General features: G+C 38.5%; 1 protein-coding gene across 1 annotated transcript in view; it reads left to right on the forward strand.

Annotated features, from left to right (window-relative positions):
• The window catches only part of LOC126974693 (neurofibromin), a 119655-nt gene that overhangs the window by 32856 nt on the left and 65593 nt on the right, over positions 1 to 21206 (forward strand). The window contains exons 20-29 of the mRNA XM_050822262.1: positions 1010 to 1181; positions 2577 to 2716; positions 3302 to 3410; positions 5279 to 5385; positions 5779 to 5895; positions 6947 to 7101; positions 17340 to 17497; positions 17964 to 18107; positions 18816 to 18982; positions 20291 to 20426. Coding sequence (XP_050678219.1) covers positions 1010 to 1181; positions 2577 to 2716; positions 3302 to 3410; positions 5279 to 5385; positions 5779 to 5895; positions 6947 to 7101; positions 17340 to 17497; positions 17964 to 18107; positions 18816 to 18982; positions 20291 to 20426 — 1405 coding nt within the window. The remainder of the gene's footprint in view (positions 1 to 1009; positions 1182 to 2576; positions 2717 to 3301; positions 3411 to 5278; positions 5386 to 5778; positions 5896 to 6946; positions 7102 to 17339; positions 17498 to 17963; positions 18108 to 18815; positions 18983 to 20290; positions 20427 to 21206) is intronic.

The following is a 21206-nucleotide window of genomic DNA, read 5'->3' on the forward strand; positions in this document are numbered from 1 at the left end:
CATAATTTTATCCCATTGTTCCCAGAACATGGACCCAGGTCCATGTTCTGCGTTCTGCGTACACCATTCATTTCGACCAGCGCGATTCCCGTGACGTATCGGTGGGCACCTAATTGGGCGTCGAGCTCGTAGGCCGTACTCATGCAGTCGATTTCGCACAGTTTGGGGACTTACATCAACACCACTTGAATTTTGTAGCCTCAAACTTATCTCTCGAGCGGTTAACATCGGCTGGCGTCTTGCAGTCAGTTGTATGTACCGGTCTTGCCGAGCGGTTTTACTCCTTTTATGGCCTGAATGCTGTTCAGCGGGTTCCCTTGTATTATTGTAGCGCTGCCAAAGACGACAAATAACACTTCTATGAATGCCAAAATGCCGAGATACCTGAGATTGATTACTTCCCGCTTGTAACATCCCTACAGCTCTTTGCATTTCATTTGCCGTCAAATGACGTTTCTCCATGACGTAAAGATTATCTAACAATTCAATTTTGTCGCTAACTTTATTTAAATGGTTGGTAAAATTATAAAACCAAGACTAAACGTAGCAATAAAAACGCACTTTAATTCAAACAAATTTCCTTTATTTTAATTTTATGAAGAAAAACAAAACTTATTCGAGATTTTTTTTTACAACCAGCCAGTATGTCATCAATAACAAAAACGTTTACATACCTATGCACTTTGAGTGAAGAAAGACTTAGAAATTAATCAATATAAATGGTAAATTTGTAATATCATGCATGTTACTTAGACTTTTTTGATGTGTGTTGTTAGCTTACTGGTAACATTAAAAAAGCCAGTCCTAGCCAATCCTAGAAAACGGATGATGTAATGTTGTACTGAATTTCATTACAACACTCGTTTGGATGATGACGTAATGGTTATTAGGACATTGGGTGTCCTTTAACGTTGGCATTAAACTAACTGTTTTAGAATATTTAATACAGGATTTAAAGCATGGGTGTAGATAAAGATAATTTCAGTTTGATTTTAATTGTATACAACAGATTCATTGGCCAGCTGTTAAGACTGTTGCTATGCAACAACGAGCGGTTCGCATCTCACATTCAGTGCCACGTCAAAGAACTGGTGGGAAAGGAGATGTCGCCGGCCCTCTATCCTATACTCTTCGACCAGATCAAGGCTATTGTCGACAAGTTCTTCGATCAGCAGCAACAGGTAATTAAAGACCAAAAACGCGTCGAAAAAATTGTGTTAAGAGTTAACCTCTTTTTTGAGCAATGCACGCTCACTAACACAAAGTGACATACAAATCGCGAGTGTAAGACGTAGCATGTAACGCACACTAAAGTAATGAACCTGGCATGTTTTCATCGGTTGTATAAATTTTCTAAGGATTAAAGTATAATTAATGCCATTTCTCATAGCATCAAATTCAAATATTTTTATTCATTTGAAAAAATATTGAAAGTCAAAAACTAGCACCTATTCCAAAAAGAATGCCTCAAACTTGAGAAGAAAGAGTGCAACAAAATCAGCGGGCTTTTTTTTCATCAAAAAATATGTTTACAAAGTAATATAGTACAATTAAACTTATTATTTAGTAGCCTGAGGGCGGTCGCTCCATTCCCAATCTGTGGCATCATTAAGAAAGTCATTTATGTTATAGTAAGCTTTACCACATAAACGTTTCTTAACAATCCTTCAACAGGGGTCCTCTGCACAGAACTTAAAGAAAACAGACAGTAAACCTTTGAGTTGAGCTCTATTAAGTCGCTTAGGTAGTAAGTAGTTTGTACAAAATCCGCGCCTCTGGGCCCCACGGGCCAACGCTAAGATCTAGAGAGCGTACTAAGACTTTACTTCTGTAAAAGTTAGCAGAGTGTAAGCCTATAATTATCTTTGATTAAGTTTTTATAGTAATTTCACATCTGTAATTATGCTGAGCTTTAAGCTAAGAAAGCCCAAAAAGTAAAAATAAAAGTCAAGTTAGCCATTTATCAAACTCAGCTAAGTTCTACTTAGCACACCTACTATTATACTTACAACCTGAGAGTTGAACAAAGCATACAAGATTTTATGACCATACGTCACTCGAACAGTTGGCTCAGTTGGGAGAGTACTCGCACAGAACGCGAGAGGTCGTGGGTTCGAGTCCCGCATCGTTTGTAATTTTTTTTCAAATGTTTTGTATATTAATCCTAGAAGTGAGGGTTATCGCTTTAAAAACATAACAAATTGTTTTGATTAGCAAGAGCGACATCTCAAGTCAATTTCCTAATATGCAAATATTGGGGTTGAGCAGGTTATCAACTGTAAAGTACATCCTGTAGATGAAGCCACAACCTGAGAGTTTAACAAAGCATACCAGATTTTATGACGATACTTCATTCGAACGTTTAGCTCAGTTGGAAGAGCACTCGCACGGAACGTGAGTGGTCGTGGGTTCGAGTCCCGCATTGTTCATAAAATTTTGAAAACAAAATTTTATTTGTGTATTAATCCTAGAAGTGAGGGTTATCACTTTAAAAACATAACAAATTGTTTAAGTTCTGCTTAAGTAAAGCCTGACCAAAGTAGCTCAACACCAAACTTACCGTTCGAATTTTGCAGGTGATGCTAACAGATATGAACACCCAATTCGTGGAGCACACCATATTTATCATGAAGAGTATCCTGGACAACAAGGGAGGTGGGCAGCCGGAACACCTCAGCAGCACCTCAATTGAGGGTCTGATGCTGGCTATTGTCAGGTAATTTCAAATAATCTTGAATTATCCATTCATATGTATATACCAGTAGGAGGAATGAATCTATATATGTGTCTGTTCCCTTATTCCTATCGTTTTTTCGTTTCACCGACTTTCAAATCACGACGATGCTTTTTAGGTTTTCACTTCAAAAATTACTTGATTCTCAAACTGAAAAACATTGAGGAATAATACTCGTAATAAAAAGGCAGCGAAGGAGACGCGAAACCTTTGCGCACGTAACGACAAACTCAAACCGGTTTTCTGCACTATCATATGCGACGCTATTAGCGGATTACTTTTTTTAATGCGCAATGTAATTAAGGGACGTCTCGTCAGCTTGAGACATAAAAAGAAACAGAATAATGCTTACACATTATTGCTTCACGGCAGAAAAAGGCGCCGTTGTGGTACTCATAATCCAGCCCCCAACCCACACAAAGGAGCCTCTCACTGATAGTTGAGTTTCTTCTTTTTCCGAACATACGGCAGATAGTAATTTTAATTAAATTTATATAGTGACGATTCAAAAGCGTTTAGTTGAAGGCAATTTGAATAAAGTTTATTTAACTTTTACTTTATTTCCAGATATGTCCGTCACTTGGATATGACTGTACTGTCCGTTCACATAAAAACCAAACTTTGCCAGGTCGTCGAGGCGATGATGAGGCGGCGGGATGATTTGTCTTTCAGACAGGTGAGTACTCTGTAAGCTGGATAATGGGTGATGATGAAGATGGGAAATACCAATACAAACTTCTGTAACAATCTAATATATAAAATTCTCGTGTCATGGTGTTAAACTTTGATCTCCTCCGAAACGGCTTGACCGATTCTCATGAAATTTGTGAGTGCATATTGAGTAGGTCTGAGAATCGGTAAACATCTATTTTTCATCCCCCTAAATGTTAATGGTGGTCCACACGAAAAATTTTTGACAATTTTTTTTTAATTTTGTTTGATTATGAGTCAGCATTAAAAATACATACAACTTCAAATTTTCACCCATCTACGATCAACAGTTACTTTTGTATCGCGATTTTAATATCGGCTATACAACGTTTGCTGGGTCAGCTGGTATAGATTATATAGTGGATGGTTCTTGTCTGGTTCGGCGAAGGCCAATTAAAATTATATAATATTATATTAAATAGGCTAAGTTGTTATATATAAAGAAAATACTTTTTTTACGGAACCAACTCTGGCATTTGGTCAAATCACTAGATTTGTTTCGAGAAATGATAAAACCCTGTTGTTATTTTAACATCCTCAGGGATATGATCGAATCACTGTTTTTATCATATCCCTGCGACATATGTACTCTAAAAGACGGTCTCTGAATTTTTTATCAGTTCTTCTCTCCGTGTCAGAGCCCCTTTACGAACTCATGTAGCTTCATGAGGTCTACCAAGTGTTGTTGCAATATGTTATGTTATTTTCACTCCCTATTGTAAATAGATTTATTTCTATACTTTTTTATTCTATTCTGCATGTGCCGTGTTCTTCAGGGACAATACTACCACCGCATCTATTTCCGCTGTGGCAGTTGAACTAAATGTATGAGCATTATCGATCAGTATTTTTATGTAAGGGAATCTTTCAAAGATATTTTCTCACATTTAAGACGGCTTAACTTTAAAATTGCGCTCGTCACATTGAGACATAAATTCAAATACTTTATTCAAAATAGGATATGAAATCATTTATTGAAAGTCAAAACTACCTCCCGTTCGAAAGTATAGTAGACTTTTACCACACAAACGTTTTTTTTTTGGTCGTTTGGAAAGCGTTCGTGGTCAAGCTATGAGGTGTACCTCGGGCTTCCAATATACATTATAGAAAATTTATATTTCAATCAACAATACTTGCTTTTTATACAAAAAATATAAGAAGCGGAATTTACTCTTTAAGGTCGATTATCTTAATATATATAAATTACGTGTCACATTGTATGTCCGCGATGGACTCCTAAGCTAATAAACGGATTTTAATGGTGATTACTTCATGGAGTGCAGTTTAGTCCAACTTGAGAGGTAGGATAGTTTTTATTTCGATTTGGGACCCATATTTTTTTATTTCCAATATTTGTTTTGTATGGACATATTTTCTATAAGAGCATTTATTGACGCACGGTTTGACAGTTATGCTGTGAAACAATTTTATTATTGTTAGCAATATATTCCTTCTATACATAATATAGAACGTCATTGACAGGGAGCATATTTTACAAAATATCTTGGTGTTATGAAATATTATTGACAAATTCATAAAAAAAAAACACTATTTTTTTATTACGCACAGAACAACGTCTGTCGGGTCAGCTAGTTTTTATATATATTTATTCTAGTCATTAATGGTGTAGGAATTTAATTAAATTTACGATTGAATTTGGACCTGACATTCTACATGAATATTAATGCTGTTTTCTCATTTTCGCGCTAATTTGCATTGGTTGCTTGTTCGCGTAAAGACTATAGACATGTTGGTCATACTAAAAAAAATATTTATAGGCGTCGTACATTTATTTATACATTTAGGTAAATCTTAAATTTATTACCGTTATAGGAGATGAAGTTCCGGAATAAGATGGTGGAATACGTGACAGACTGGGTCCTGGGTACCAGCCATCAGATCGCCCCGCCGCTGAGAGCTGACGCCTCCACTATAACGAGGTAATTACCGAGCTAAGGAATCATTTCAATGATCCATCTACACATAAAAGAAAATCGTAATTGTATTAAAAAAAATATACTTTATATATTAATATATATATTAATATTTTTTAAATATAATTTTTCTTTTTTATTCTTATTTTTGTAGCAATGTAATATTTCATGTGTGTGTCAAAGAAAATATATTATTATTATTATTATTACTATCGAGATAGCGATTCTGCGAAATCAGAACCATTTAATAAGAAGAACTAAGAATCCGAAACTACCAGCCGTTAATTGCTATCAAGTTTCAAATCTTTAAATTAACGACTGGTAGTATCGGATTGTATCGAGCCGATATAGGCATTTGAAAGACTTAGACATTGTGAGTAGACCTGTTATGTGTCCCAGAGAGTTGGACCAGGCTTGCATGGAGGCGGTTGGTGCCTTGCTGAAAGGACTCCCGCTGCAGCCCGAAGAATCAGATAGAGGGGATCTCATGGAAGCGAAGAGTCAACTGTTCCTCAAGTCAGTATACTTCAATAATTTATACCTCTAGATACAGTCTCTTGCTGTTAGACAACCGATAACAACAGGCCTGGTTTAATACTTTAGTGTAATCTATACACTTTTATAATAAAGTCGCAGCCACTGTTCAGGCATTATCTATAAACAAATTTAAATGTTTTATTAAAAATGGCTCTGCCGTAAATCCTACTACTCCACAGCTGAATATCTAAGTGATCAGACAGCCTGTGACTAGATTATGATTATTTTATAGCAATAGCAATGACAGTGGAATATTGTATATTTAATTAAAAACAGCTCAAAAAAAGAATGCTGGAAGAGTTTCTTGCGCCACTTCGTCTCTCTAAGACTGCAATTTGTTTCCGAAGCGGTAGTGGTATCTAGTATATTAGAAATGACATCAAAAAGAATCCTGAAGGATCAATTTTGAGAAAATAAATGCCTTTTATGGCTTTAGTGTGCGACACAAGCTTCGTCTTGTGCGGGCATTGTTTAAATATGAGGTTAACTCTAAACTCGATTTTTTTTCGACGTATTCACAGCTGTCATAGTGTATCTAGACGTATAAATGATCTAAGACAAATTATTATTTAGTATGTAAGAAAACTATCAGTTACTCTTCAGAAGTGAAAGCTTCTTAATTTTACTTTTTTTTTTGGATTTCGAGAAGTTGTTTTAATAGAAATTCTTTTAAACAATTTGTTATTTTTAAAGTGATATCCATCACTTGTGGGATTAATTATACAAGTTAAATTCATAACCTAAATTTACGAATTATGCGGGACTTGAACCCGAGACCTCTCGGGTTCCCTCCGAGCGCTCTTACCAACTAATCCAACCGCTCGAGTACGCATGGGTCGTAAATTTTAGTATATCTTGTTCAACTCTAATAATTTCATATTAGGAAATTGGAAATTTACTTGATGTGTCGCTCTTTAATATCTAAACAATCTTTTTTGTTTTTAAAGTGATGAAGTGAGGGTCAATTCTGGAATTAACTATTCTAATTAAATTTGTTACCAAAATTTATGACATGTGTAATTTTTGTCAGATATTTTACGCTGTTCATGAATCTGCTGAATGATTGCAACGAGGTGGAGCTATCGGAAGGTCCAGGTCGCTTGGAGACGCTCAGAAAGGCGACCATACAGGCCATGTCGAACCTACTCAGCGCTAATATAGACTCTGGACTTATGCACAGTATTGGTACGTTAGCAGGCAGTCGTAGGGACTGCCGATAGAAGTAATAACTTTAAACTTAAATAACAACAGTTACAATAGTTTGTATTTGTTTACGAAAATTTAGTGATCACCGAAAATTGCATCACTTGACTCCAAGTGTTGCGGATGACCATGGGCCGTTGAAGTGAATCTTCTTAGCGCGCATGATGGTAATATTTTTATGCTTAAACGCACAGACGAGTAAAAAAGAAGGAATCCGCGCCGTGATATTAGCAAGTGAAGCACCGTTATGCTAGTGTGTGTGCGGTTACGGGGGATACTAGTTACACAATTTTTTTCTCCCTTAAATAATCATATATGGCCACTGTACGGTGGTTTGGTTCCGTACAGAGTAAAACACAAGTTAGGCTCAAATGGTATATTGAAACCTTAACTTATGCTATATGGTAAAATGGTAAAATGTTGGTATGGTAATGAGCACGCGAATCGATCGGCGGCTTGTCGCGAACTGGTTACAATATTACTTAGGAAATAACGCGAGGCGACGTAAACGCTGATACGCGAAACGTGATGTACAGTCGACATGCTGTTGACCGTACATGCTGCCACCGCGAGAGAAGAAAGAGTGGTGGTGAAGATGGTACAAAAAAGAAATGGTTATGGTTAGCGAGTGACGTGAGACAAGGTGATAAACAAATTTGCATTATCTAATGGTAACCTTAATGTCTCTAGCCACAGTAATCACTAAAATTATGCCTATGCACTACAGGAGAAGTGGATTGGTCTTTCACTTCATCACTACACTTATCACTATTTTTACTAGCACTAGATTGCCCGTGGTTAACTACACTTACACACTGGTCACTAACACTATACACAAACGCTGCGTTCGTCAGACCCCGCGGCTCAGGGCGCGGCGGGTGCGACGCGGCTGGCCCTGCGCCAGCGGCTGCCGGCGCGGGCGGCGCGCTGGAGTCCTGGCGTCGGCTGCGGCGCGGGCACCACCGCCGCACGGCGTACGCGGCGGCCCCGGCCACCAGCACACCCGCCACCACGTATATCGCGACGTAGTGGTGAACGTCGTGATAAGATATACCACCCTTTAGACCACTCTCTGAATTCATTTGTTTTATTTTTGCGCCTATATCATCTAGCTCCTGATCGTAACCACCCATCACTGATGCTGGCTCCGAAATCAGCGACACGAACGTCTTATTCTGGTTAAAGATGTGGTTGATGGGGTGAATGTCTATAGCTGGTATATCCGTCTGTATGGTTAATGTATTGTTCTGAAGCCTCCGAGCATAAATGGTAATGTCTTGTCCTTTCAGAACACAATCTGGACCCAACCTAATAATGCCGCTATTATTAAGATGATTGGAAAACATTTGCTCTCCACAGATGATACGTACTGGATACGAGTCGCAGCAAAAGAAAAAGTATGTATTGACCTCGCTTAGCTGAGACCACCAATCTAGACATTTGGCAGTTTTGGTTCTGCACTGCTTCGTCTCCTGGTCTTTGGAGCACATGACGTCATCATGACTCATATGAGAAATTGGTTTTTCCAAAGGACAAAGTTGTGTCTCAGTATCTAAATGAAGACAATTATTTAATTCTAAGTGTGATATGGTCATAAATGAGTCTCTTCGTAAGTTGATCGCAATGTAATCCGAAACTGGAACTAGGGTGACCATGGTTTTGCCGTTCCGTCTTGGTACAGGATAAATTTTATATACTTGGTAATGGTCTCTACTCACTAATGGTATTCTAATTTCAAAAATAAAATAGTCATTTAGCATTTTCGCTCTGACCTTGAGTAAATGGTACATTTTGGTTAATTCTGTATGCGTGTTCTCTATTGGTAAACTTAAATCGTTGGACAATCTTCCGGAAATAATATTTAATTCTTCTAGAAGCTGGTCGGGTTTCAAAAGATGTATGTTGAACTTCCCAAAGTACACCTCCGAAACAGTATCTAAAAGAACATCCTGCACATTCTTCAAATTCGACTCCAAGCTGTTAGCTGCCATAGCGCATAATAAAAATTCATTATTGTTTTCCACGTCTTTCAATTGACTCTTGACATCATTGGTAGCGTTCTTTAACTGGTTAAGGTAATGAGTAAATATTTTATATTGTTTGTCAATTGAGCCTTGCATCCTCTTCAATACATTATATTCTGCTTCTATTACGGAAGTCTGGTTTTTCCATAGAGCAGCAAGATGGTTTTGGTTTTCCCTAATTAAATCGATGTCCTGAATATACTGCTTAGCGAATTGGTCATCGAGTACACCGAACAGCGCGTGTGCAACATTACCCACAGCGTTGATAAGGCCGCGCCTGCGCCGCGCGTGCCCGCGTGGGAACTGCTGCGTCGACAGAATGTTATTGTAATGCGATAACTCTGTATAACTGTGCTGTAATTGTATTAAAATAGATTCACAATGGTTTCTGACTGACGATTCCTTGCAAATATATTCCATATGATCAATATATTTGGATAACAATTTACTGCCTTGCCAATATGGTTTTAAATCGTAGTATACAACTAGTTTCCATTCGTCCTGAACTAGTCGCATGGTTGATATTTTATCTAAATATAAACTTTGACTGTCGTTGAAGTTTATAGCGTTGTATGCACACGTGGCTGGTGAAAATAAAAAGGTAAACAACATAAGTGCCATGGTAAATAAATTAACAATTCCTCTTCTAGCTCGTCGCTTTGGTTTTGGTAAATCGTCGTTCGACTGGTGTTTCGGCTGGTTATGGTCAGTGGTTTCATGAATTTGGTTACTGTCTTCGTCGTTGGAGTGGTTAATAGGTAAAAGAGATAGTTTGACTACTGGTCGCTTCATAATGCCATTTTTGGTTTTAACAGAGACTACTCGAACTAGCCCATCTTGCCCCGGATGTAGCTGCACGATTCGACCGAGAGCCCATTTACCCGGTGGCAGGTTAGCATCGTGTATAATTACAATGCCGCCAACATTTAAATTTGGTTGTGAACGTCGCCACTTGGACCTAGCGTTCAACTGTGTGAGGTACTCCGCTCTCCATCTCTTCCACACATCTTGGTAAATCTTCTGCACTAACTGCCATCTGGTTCGTAAGTCGTGTTCTGACTCAACAATGGTCAATGTTGGTCCACTGGACAGAAAATGAGAAGGGGTCAAACAATCTAAGTCTTCGACGTCTTCACTCAGCGGGCACAGAGGTCTGGAGTTAAGGCATCCTTCTAGCTGAGCTAGAAGAGTAGAGAACTCCTCGTAGGTGAGTTTTTGTTCTCCTATTACTCGCTTCAGGTGGTATTTCAAGCTCTTCACTGCAGCCTCCCAGAGACCGCCTGCGCTTGGCCAAGATGGTGCGTTGAAGTGCCATTCTATCGACATTTCAGCTATTTCTGCATAAAACTGGGCATTCAATATGGTTTTCAAGTTAACAATCTCCTCTTGCAAAACTCTATTTGCTTTTATAAAGTTCGTCCCGTTGTCACTGTAAATGTGACCGGGCGATCCTCTCCTGGCCGCAAGTCTTCTGAGGGCTGCCAAAAATGCTGAGGCGGTGAGATCAGAGACCAACTCCAAATGTACAGCCTTGGTCGCCATACACACGAAGACGGCGACATATCCTTTGGTACATCTCACTGATCTACCCTTCGCAGACTTGACGTCAACAAAACCAGTAAAATCAACCCCCAAATGGTAAAAGGGGCGGGTCCTGTTGATTCTTGCAGGTGGTAAGTCTCCCATCAACTGGTCGTGTTTCAGGGGGTCGTGCCTTCTACATAGCACACATCTCCGTAGCCTCTTCTTTACAGCATTGTTTCCTCCCAGGATCCAATATTCTTGACGCAGCCAAGCAAGGGTTAACCGGGGACCCCCATGAAAGGTCATCTTATGCGCGTGGTCAATAATCATGTCAGTAAGCAAATGGTTATGTGGTAAAATACACGGATGTTTCATACTATCTTCTATTTTGGCGTTGGTCAATCGCCCCCCAACCCTCAAGAGCCCCTGGTTATCAATAAATGGTTTCAATTTTAATAATTTACTCTTAGGGTTAGGTTGGTTATGGTTTTTAATATATTGTATATCTTCTAAAAATTCTACTTGTTGTATATGCCTTATAATTAAGTTTTTAGCTTTTCTTATTTCTAATATAGTTAAGTAGTTTGTTTTATTAGTATTAAATGACTTAGGTGTAAAACGTAACACCCACGCAAGCACTCTTGAAGCTCGCGTAAAATCGCTGTATCTGCTAATTATACTATCTATAACCTTGTTTTGATATTTAATTGTGTTTACATTTATATTTAATAATGGTTTTTTAAGCTCTTCGCAGGTTGTATATAATTTATTGGTTAATTTGGACTCTTCAAACGATCTTAGCCAGTGGGGACCTATCCACCACATGGAATGGTTAATCAGCTGTTCTGTGGTAATGCCTCTACTTGCGCAGTCAGCTGGGTTGTCCTTTGTTGACACATAATGCCAGCTACTCGATGGTATAATGTCAATGACCTGCTTCACCCTATTCGCGACGAATGGTTTCCATTTACATGGGTCGCCGTTGAGCCAGCCTAACACAGCTGTCGAATCAGACCAACCGTAGATTTTGATGTTGTAATCTGATAGGCATTTACAGGTGATCTTCATGACCTTGGTAAGTAGAACCGCTGCACATAACTCTAATCTAGGTAACGATACATTTTTCTTTACAGGTACGAGACGAGACTTCGAAGCTACTAATACTACAGAAGACTGGTTGCTGGTAATATTGTTGACTCTGCAGTATACAACACAAGCGTAGGCATTTTGTGATGAATCACAAAACCCATGTAATTCAATGGTGTCGTTCTTAGAAGACTGCAACCACCTTGGTATGGTAATATGGCTAATTTTCGTGATGTCAGCCTCTATGGTTTTCCATTTTGTGTTGATGTCAGCTGGTAATTCGTCGTCCCACAGAAGATTTAAGAGCCATACTTCCTGGAAGAGTAGTTTCAACTTGGTGGTAACTGGTGAAAGCCATCCAAGCGGATCAAATATCTTCGATATATTCGAGAGTAAACTTCTTTTGGTGAGTTTACTGACTGGTTCGGAATTCAATTGAAAAGTGAAATAATCTTCGTCGGGATGCCACTTAAGTCCTAATGCCTTGGTTGATTCCTGGTATTTAAAAACATATGCTTGGTCTTCGCATGGTAACTGGTTATCTGGTAGTACATCTGGTTGATTTGACGACCACTTCCTTAGATTGAATCCACCTAACTTAAGGAGATTTATGAGGTCGGAAATCAGCCTCCTTGCAGACTGGAGGTCATGATGTCCATGGAGGAGGTCATCCATGTAGAGCCTGGTAGCCAGAACTTCTGCTGCTTCTGGGTAACGGTGACCTTCATCCTTAGCCAGACGTTTCAATGTCATCATGGCTAGGAATGGTGCGGCCTTGGTGCCGTATGTGACAGTGGTAAGTTGGTATTCTTCTAATGGTTGCTTTTCAGAGTCCCTCCACACGATCTTCTGGAGCGGCTGGTCATCATCATGGACATCTATAAATCTGAACATCTTCTCTATATCGGCTGTGAAGGCTATTTGGTACTGCCTCCACTTTAATATGAGAGTAAACAAATCCTCTTGTAAATTTGGTCCAGAGTACATAAGGTCATTCAACGAAAGTCCAGTCGAAGTTTTCGCTGAGGCATTAAAAACAACTCGCGTGGCAGTCGTCGTGGAATCCGTTCTGATTACACAATGGTGAGGTAAATAGCACTGAAGTATCGGATTACTATTACATTTCTTCATATGGTTTAAATTAATATATTCATGGATAAATTGTTTGTAGTTCTGTTCGATAATTTTATTTTTACAAAATCTGCGTTCTAATTGCCGAAATTGGGCTACGGCTTTGGTTTTAGACTCACCCAATTTTTCGGTAATCTCTGGTTTTAATGGTAACCGTACAACATAACGTCCGTCTGGTTTGCGCGTAGTATGCTGTTGATAATGATGAAGGCAATGGTTATCTTCATCCGTAATATTTACAGAGTTGTCTGAGATATCTTCAATCTCCCAGAACCGCTGTATATCCTGCAAGTCGACCATGACGACGTTGCAATATGTTTGGTTTGGTTTTATGGTACCACTAAGAATCCAACCGAGCTTGGTATTTTGCGCGATTGGTAGTGATGTGCCATTACGAATTAAACCTGGTAAAATAATTAATTCGTAAACTTCAACGCTTAAAATTAAATCTATTGGTCTACTTTTATAAAACTCTGGATCTGCGAGTGGTAACTTTTGTAAATACGGCCAAGCTGGTTTTTCTAATGTTTCGTGTGGTAAATTCCCGACGACATGCTTCATCACATAGGCTTCCGTTTTAAATGTGAAATTATTATGAAGAGATGACACTGAAAGCTGTGCGACTCCCTTACTATTGTTGGCTTTTGCGCCTACTCCGACCACCACACAGTGGCGCTTAATCCTGGGTAGGCCTAAAAGTTGAGCGGCATTCTCTGTAATGAGAGATGACTCCGCGCACGGGTCTATGAGGGCTCGCATGGTATGGTGACAGCCATCCATAGACATAATATTAACTTTAGCTGTTGCTAATAATTTGGGCATGGTTTCTTGTGGGGCATTGGTAACGCATATATTGGATCTTCTAGGAGAATTTTCGATCTCGGTATTTCTAGAAGTAGATGGTGCAAAAGTGACAAGAGCATTATGCAGAAGAGTATTATGCTGCTGGTTACAAAAACGGCAAGTTTTTTCCGAAGAACATTCCTTGTCATAATGGTTAATTAAACAGTTTTTACATAATTTGTTGGATTCAATGACCTTAAGTCGATTCAGCGGTGCGGATTCTAGAAATTGTTTGCATTTAAACAATTCATGGCAACACGTTTTACAGAGTATGCATTTCCGTTGTGGCGCAATATGTACTGGTTTCGTATTGACGTGGTTTATTACAGCTGGTCTTGGTTTAAAATTTCTGTTCATAAAATTATGTAAATGGTTATTGGTATGCTTTTCAGCCCATGGTTTTTGGTATTGGTTTTGGTGTACCTGGGATGAATTTGATTTGTTGAAGTCCTGCTTACGACGAGAGCTTTCTAACGAAGTAAATTTAATTTCTAAAAATTTCAAAAAATCTAACAAAGTAGGCAATTCTTTTGGATTCTTAAGCGACACAATGTAATCATTATGGGTTTCAGTATCTAACTTTTGGCACAAAATATAGACGATCAATGGGTCCCAGTTGGAAATGTCGATGCCCATTGCTTTTATAGAGTTAAGACACTCGTTGGTGGTGTCATGTAACCTTTTGATGACCGCTGCAGATTGATGTTGAATCGTAGGCATGGTTAGTAACAATTGTATGTGAGAATTAAATATTAACCTAGTATTATGGTAACGTTGGTTTAATATGTCCCAGCATACTTCGTAGTTTTCAGAATTGATGCGTAAATGGTGAACTAATTTTTCAGCCTCGCCACGGAGCTTACTTTTCAAGAATTGCATTTTCTGCGCATTTGGTAAAGATTTATTATGGTGAATTGTTTCGGAGAATAAATCTTTAAAACATATCCAATCTTGGTAGTTTCCGCTGAAGGTGGGAATGTCCATTTGTGGGGTTGAACGTTCCCTGTAAGATGACGACCACATCTGTCTGTTCACTGCCTTCTTCATGGTGTTGTATTTCTTCTCCATCTCAGCGAATGCTGTCTCATACTCTTCGTTGTCGAGCAGCCCTTCGCTGTCGATGTCCCAGTGAAGAGAATCGATGACCGACCATCTTGATTGGATAGTTCGTAAAATATCTTCGAACTCCCAGCGGTCGGAGCAGCTTTCAAGGTCGACAGCCTCTATGGTACGGGATAGCGCCTTGAAGTTGCTCTTCTGCTTTCGCAGCATTTCTTCGACCCTACTGGAGTTGCCCTGGTTCGATAGCTTTGGTGCAGGGAAGCTAAAAGAGGGACCCTCCTGAGCGGGAGAGAAAATATCGCGCCTATCTGAGCCCTGCGATAATGGTGTAGCAGGTCTCAGTAATGGTTTGCTGGGATCGCTGGTTACGTAATTAGAAATCATATTCCTAACTTCCTGGTAAAAATCTTTCGTCCGCTGGTAATGGTTTTCCGCGAAGTAGCGATGGTTAGGGTCTTCAAACTCAGCACAAAGCCTAGTATGGTTGGTCTGGAATTCACTCCAGTACGAGTCTAAAGCGTTGAGACGTTTTTCAATATAGGCGGGTGTCTTTCGTTCTGGCCCGTCCTTCTTGAAATTAACACACTGCGTGTTAATCGCGGACATAATCTGGTTTTGGGTGGTTAATAGAGCCTCCATGGTTACGGGTCAAAAGAGAGTGGTAAAGAGTGGTGAGTGATAAAAAGGAAAGATCTTACTTGAAGACTGGTACGTGGTGACCTGGTGTGTCCTCAGCAGTCTCCCCGTTGGTAGTCGCTGGTAGTATCGCCGATCTGGTGAACTGGTTACACTCCACACACAAGCACTTTGGTCAACACTAATTTGGTTCACTACACACGCGACGAATTTTGGTTAAAATGGTTAACTAATGGTACTGGTTAATAGAACGATGGATCACAATGTTTTTGTGTCCTCGAAATGGTTAAAAAAATTCTGGTCACTGGTTAACAAAAGGCCGAAGGACCACAATGTCCTTGGAATGGTTAAAAAAAAAAAATTTGTCACTGGTTAACAAAAGGCCGAAGGACCACAATGTCCTTGGAATGGTTAAAAAAAAAAAATTTGTCACTGGTTAACAAAAGGCCGAAGGACCACAATGTCCTTGGAATGGTTAAAAAAAAAAAAATTTGTCACTGGTTAACAAAAGGCCGAAGGACCACAATGTCCTTGGAATGGTTAAAAAAAAAAAATTTGTCACTGGTTAACAAAAGGCCGAAGGACCACAATGTCCTTGGAATGGTTAAAAAAAAAAAATTTGTCACTGGTTAACAAAAGGCCGAAGGACCACAATGTACGGTGGTTTGGTTCCGTACAGAGTAAAACACAAGTTAGGCTCAAATGGTATATTGAAACCTTAACTTATGCTATATGGTAAAATGGTAAAATGTTGGTATGGTAATGAGCACGCGAATCGATCGGCGGCTTGTCGCGAACTGGTTACAATATTACTTAGGAAATAACGCGAGGCGACGTAAACGCTGATACGCGAAACGTGATGTACAGTCGACATGCTGTTGACCGTACAGCCACCAATACTTAAATAGTATCGTTTTTACACTTTTTCACAACGCAAGACGGCATTTTTAAAATATTTTATTGAGACGCAAACTGATCTGTCACAGACGATGACAATTCTCATAATGGCCGCCTATCGGCCTGTAGTAGTGTAAGTGTGTGAGTAGGGCTAAGTATTTACACGTTAATCGGCTTGTTTTGGTGCTACACTGTTATGTAAGGTGATACGGAGTCCTTATTTTTTTACTAGTCCGTGCTTAAACGCAATAATAATAATTTTAGTGACACGAAACTTTGGGACTTTTTGTCCATGAAGAGGGAGAGATCGATTAAGAGAGAGAGTGAGAAAGGGCGAACGTAGCATGAATCACATAGCCATGGACGGAGAGAAAAAAGGAAATCGAGAAAAAGTACACGTTATTCGTTTTATATAATAAGCTTATTGCCGTTGTATTCAAAGCGCGGTGAAAACATAACTGAACAAAAACTCTGCCTAATAGTCGCGTAAGCAGAGTTTTTCTTCAGACAATTTTTGGTGGAATTGTGAGTCTAGTACTTTGTATGTCAATGCATGGTACATGTGGACCGCCTGTCTTAGAACCCTCAGGTTCCAATAGACATTTCTATTCTTCAACCTTTAATTTTAGTTTACACCAAATAATTAGTATTTTCCTACGCAAGTTGTTTTTTATTGTGACAATAAGGGACGAGACAAGCAGGACGTTCAGCTGATGGTAATTGATACGCCCTGCCCTGTGATATAATGCAGTGCCGTTCGGGATTCTTGAAAAAGCCAAAACGTCAGAGGGGCACTACAATTCATTCGCTCGTTATAACATGTTAAGTCTCATTTGCCCAGTATATGCACTAGCTATGGCGCCCTTAAGACCGAAACACAATAATGCTTACACATTAATGGTTCACGGCAGAAATAGGCGCTGTTGTGGTACCCATAATCTAGCCGGCATCCTGTGGAAAGAAGTGCCTCCCAGTGATAAAAAGTTGTGTTTTAATATTTTCATTTCAATATTTCAGATCTAGGGTATCACCGGGATCTACAAACCAGGGCAGCTTTCATGGAGGTACTGACGAAGATACTGCAGCAGGGCACAGAGTTCGATACCCTGGCCGAGACAGTGCTCGCTGATAGATTCGAGCAGCTCGTTCAGCTGGTCACCATGATATCTGACAAGGTTTGTAAGAACCATAGACTAAGAATATACTAGCATAGGGATAGACGACGGCCCGATAATACTGTAATCAATTTTGATGTGTCAATGTGTGTGTTAGCTAGTGATTCAATATTCAAAATAATGCCAAGTGTGGCTGACTGTTTACGACTTGTCAATCAAAATCGGTTACAGAAACAATAGATTCACGTACCTTTTCTATTTTGCTGAATCTCCGTTAGAAATGTTCTTCTCTAGTATATAGTAATTTTTATATATATAATCAACTTTTTCATACTCAGAGTGAAGTGCCAATAGATGGATATGTTATGAATAAGTTGTATATAATCTTTTTATTCATACCCAGAGAGAGGTGCCATAATAGATTTGTTATGAATAATCTATATATAATCAATTTCTTCATATCCAGGGTGTAGTGCCGATACATAGATATGTTATGAATAATTTATGTAATTTTTTTCATATCCAGGGTGAACTGCCGATAGCGATGGCGCTCGCTAGCGTAGTGAGCACGTCACAGATGGACGAGTTGGCCAGAGTGTTTGTCACGTTATTCGACGCCAAGCATCTTCTGGCACCGCTCCTGTGGAACATATTCTATAGAGAAGTTGAGGTGGGTTCGGTTCTGCTAAACTACTTTGTAAGAAGCTCAACTGTGTTGTCGAAACGATATGAGTATACTCTCATCTTACTTCAAAGACATATACATCTTCGAAGCTGCCGATCTCGATGTTAGTAAGTTAGCAAGTGCTCCTTGGTCAAAACTTGTCTTACATATGAACCAGGCGTTATTACACTCGGCATAGCTAAAAAAAATTAAATAACAATAAATGTGGCGCCCGACAGAAATAATAATTTAAACTTATCTAATTTAATTTTACTTAAACTTTATGTATATTAAAACAATAATGTAAAGAAAGGTTATTTATTAATAAAATATTTTATTGGAATTTAGAAATTTTAATTTTAATACATTATAATTTTGTGTATCAACATTTTTAGTATCATTATTTAATCCTATAAAAGTAACAATTGGTTAGAGTGAGATAGGAGGAGCCTGCCTACCGCTGCCGTATGCGTGAGAGAAAGGGAAGCCAGACAGACTGGCGCCGTAACGCGTTACGTTACAAAGCAGTTTACTCTCCCATGAAAATTTATCACTAAAAAAATATTAAAGACAAGGGGAATTTTGTTGATAGAAAGTCTAAACTCCTCGGACTGTAGGAGCAACATTGACAGTTTTCTCAGAGATTGACACAAGAAATCGCACAAATTTTGTGTTCTGTCCTATATTTTACACCATCACAAGTATATTTCGCAGGTGTCGGACTGCATGCAGACTCTGTTTCGCGGTAACTCATTGGGCAGCAAAATTATGGCGTACTGCTTCAAGATATACGGGCATGTCTACCTGCATAATCTTCTAGAGCCCATCATCAACACGCTTCTGGAACAACCCGAGCTGAGCTTTGAAGTCGATTCCGCGAGGTATATGTGAAGTCAACGTCATAAGATCAAAAGGGGTTGTTTTATAACAAATTCTGTTGCCACTGACTAAAAATTCACAAAAGCTTACATCTAAATAATTATGTTACAAAAATAAAGTTAGTATTTTGTTAAACTTCAAATAATAAATAAGGAATTATTACACAGTGATATTCAAGCAGTAATCGGACAGAGCAGCCTTAATTAGTCAACGGTTGAATTGGAAGTTTGTCGACGCCATTTTTTTTCGCCCAGACAATGGGAAAGGCTTACCCTCCGGGATAACGACGGGGGGAGGTGGTGAATGCTCATGCATACAAACGCAGTCTATGTCTGCGTTGGTTATGTGAGAGTCAAGTAAAACCTAAGTGCCTACCCACTAAACACCACCTGAGGATGGCTTTGGCCAAATTTCCTCTAAGCCTTCAACGAAGGCGACTTTCTCTTAGGGAGAGAGATGCGCAAGCGCATACGCTGGGATAATGTGTGTGGGTCGAAGCCAGTGAGATAGCGCCTTTTATAGCTATCTTCACCCTCTTCTCCTCTTACTTTCAAAATTAGAGTATAGACCATAGACTTACAATATACTAGCGAATAGAGAAATAAAGTTTGCGAGATATAAGAACATTTATAATAGAGATGGAGAGACAGCAACATATACACAATCTAGGCAGATCCGTCTCCTTGTGTAGAATTGTTGTAACCTACAACAATTTGGTTAAAAGAGCTGGCATGTATATTTTTTTTGGATATTTTTCAAAATTATCTTTAGCTTTAAGTTGTAAACAAATAATATCTATTATTACCATTATGCATGTTTAGTTAGCCTATAAGTTGGCTATTTGCTATATTTTTTTAAGTGATAACCCTCACTTCTGGGATTAATTACACAAATTAAATTTGAAAACAAAATTTATGAAATAATCGTTCGAGTGACGTGTCATTGATAAATCTTGTATGCTTTGTTCAACTCTCAAGTTGTGGCTTCACCTACAGGAACTAATTTACAGTTGATAATCTGCTCAACCAAAATATTTGCATATTAGGAAATTGACTTGAGATGTCGCTCTTTCAAATCTAAACAATTTGCTATATTTTTTTTAAATGTACAACTTGTGTTATTTATCCCAGAAGTGAGGCTACTGACGTATAGTTGTAGAAGGTACGCCAGCGATAAGGATTCTATCATTCAGCAAGATAAGAACATAATATTGCCGGCTAAGAATTCGTGATATTTTAAGCCGTGCACAAAATATTTATTTGTATATAGATTAGAAAGTCTGCAAATCAATAAATCGTAATACTTTGCAGATTGGACCCCAGTGAAGATATAGAAATGAACCGAGCTAATCTGATAGAGCTGACCAAGGAGGTGTTCGAACGTATCGTGAACTCCGCAGACACGTTCCCGCCGCAATTGAGAAGCATGTGCCACTGTCTGTATCAGGTATGTGGGCACTAAGACTAAGTTTAACTTGTTTGTCATAGAATTTAAAACTTGATTAACTCCCAAACTTTTATGTACAAGCGATGTAACTTTGTATCTACATACACGTTATTTTTACATGCATTATTGTAAAAAAAAATAAAGTTTAATGAAATAAAAAAATATACATAATAAAAATACAATAAAAATTGAATTCCTGATTTATGGGATATCGTATTTTATTAAAATTTTATTGTTGACTTAAATTACTTCGAAAGTCATTGAATGAAAAATTTTATTTATTGCTGGCGTTAAAACAGAAAATTTTTCAATTTGCCGCCAAACCGTCATACCCTATGTACAAATGAATAAAATACATACTCGATAATATATGCAAGTGCTGGTCACTTGTAAATACCTGTAAATTCCAGAAACTTACAGTGTCATCCTGTAGTACTGTTCTGTAAGAGTTAAAATTACGTTTTCATGTATTTTTTTGTTAAATCATTTAATAAAACAAATATCATGATATCACTTCACACTATACTAGAGGGAGATTTATCGACTAACTTCACGGTGTCGGAATATGATGTCGCTGATAGGGCGTAAAAGTAATGACTCATGTTTTTTTTAACTATAACTAAACAATATCTTAATCATAACTCCAAGAATAATCCAACCATACGACGGGGAATTGTTTCCCTATCTTTTGCCATCCACAACAACTCTTTCATATAACTTTCTATCTCATCATCATTATTCAACGTTTGCTTGCACAATTTTTTTGTATATTCTCATTCT

Source organism: Leptidea sinapis, chromosome 33 (assembly GCF_905404315.1).
Source record: "Leptidea sinapis chromosome 33, ilLepSina1.1, whole genome shotgun sequence".
NCBI lineage: Eukaryota > Metazoa > Arthropoda > Insecta > Lepidoptera > Pieridae > Leptidea > Leptidea sinapis.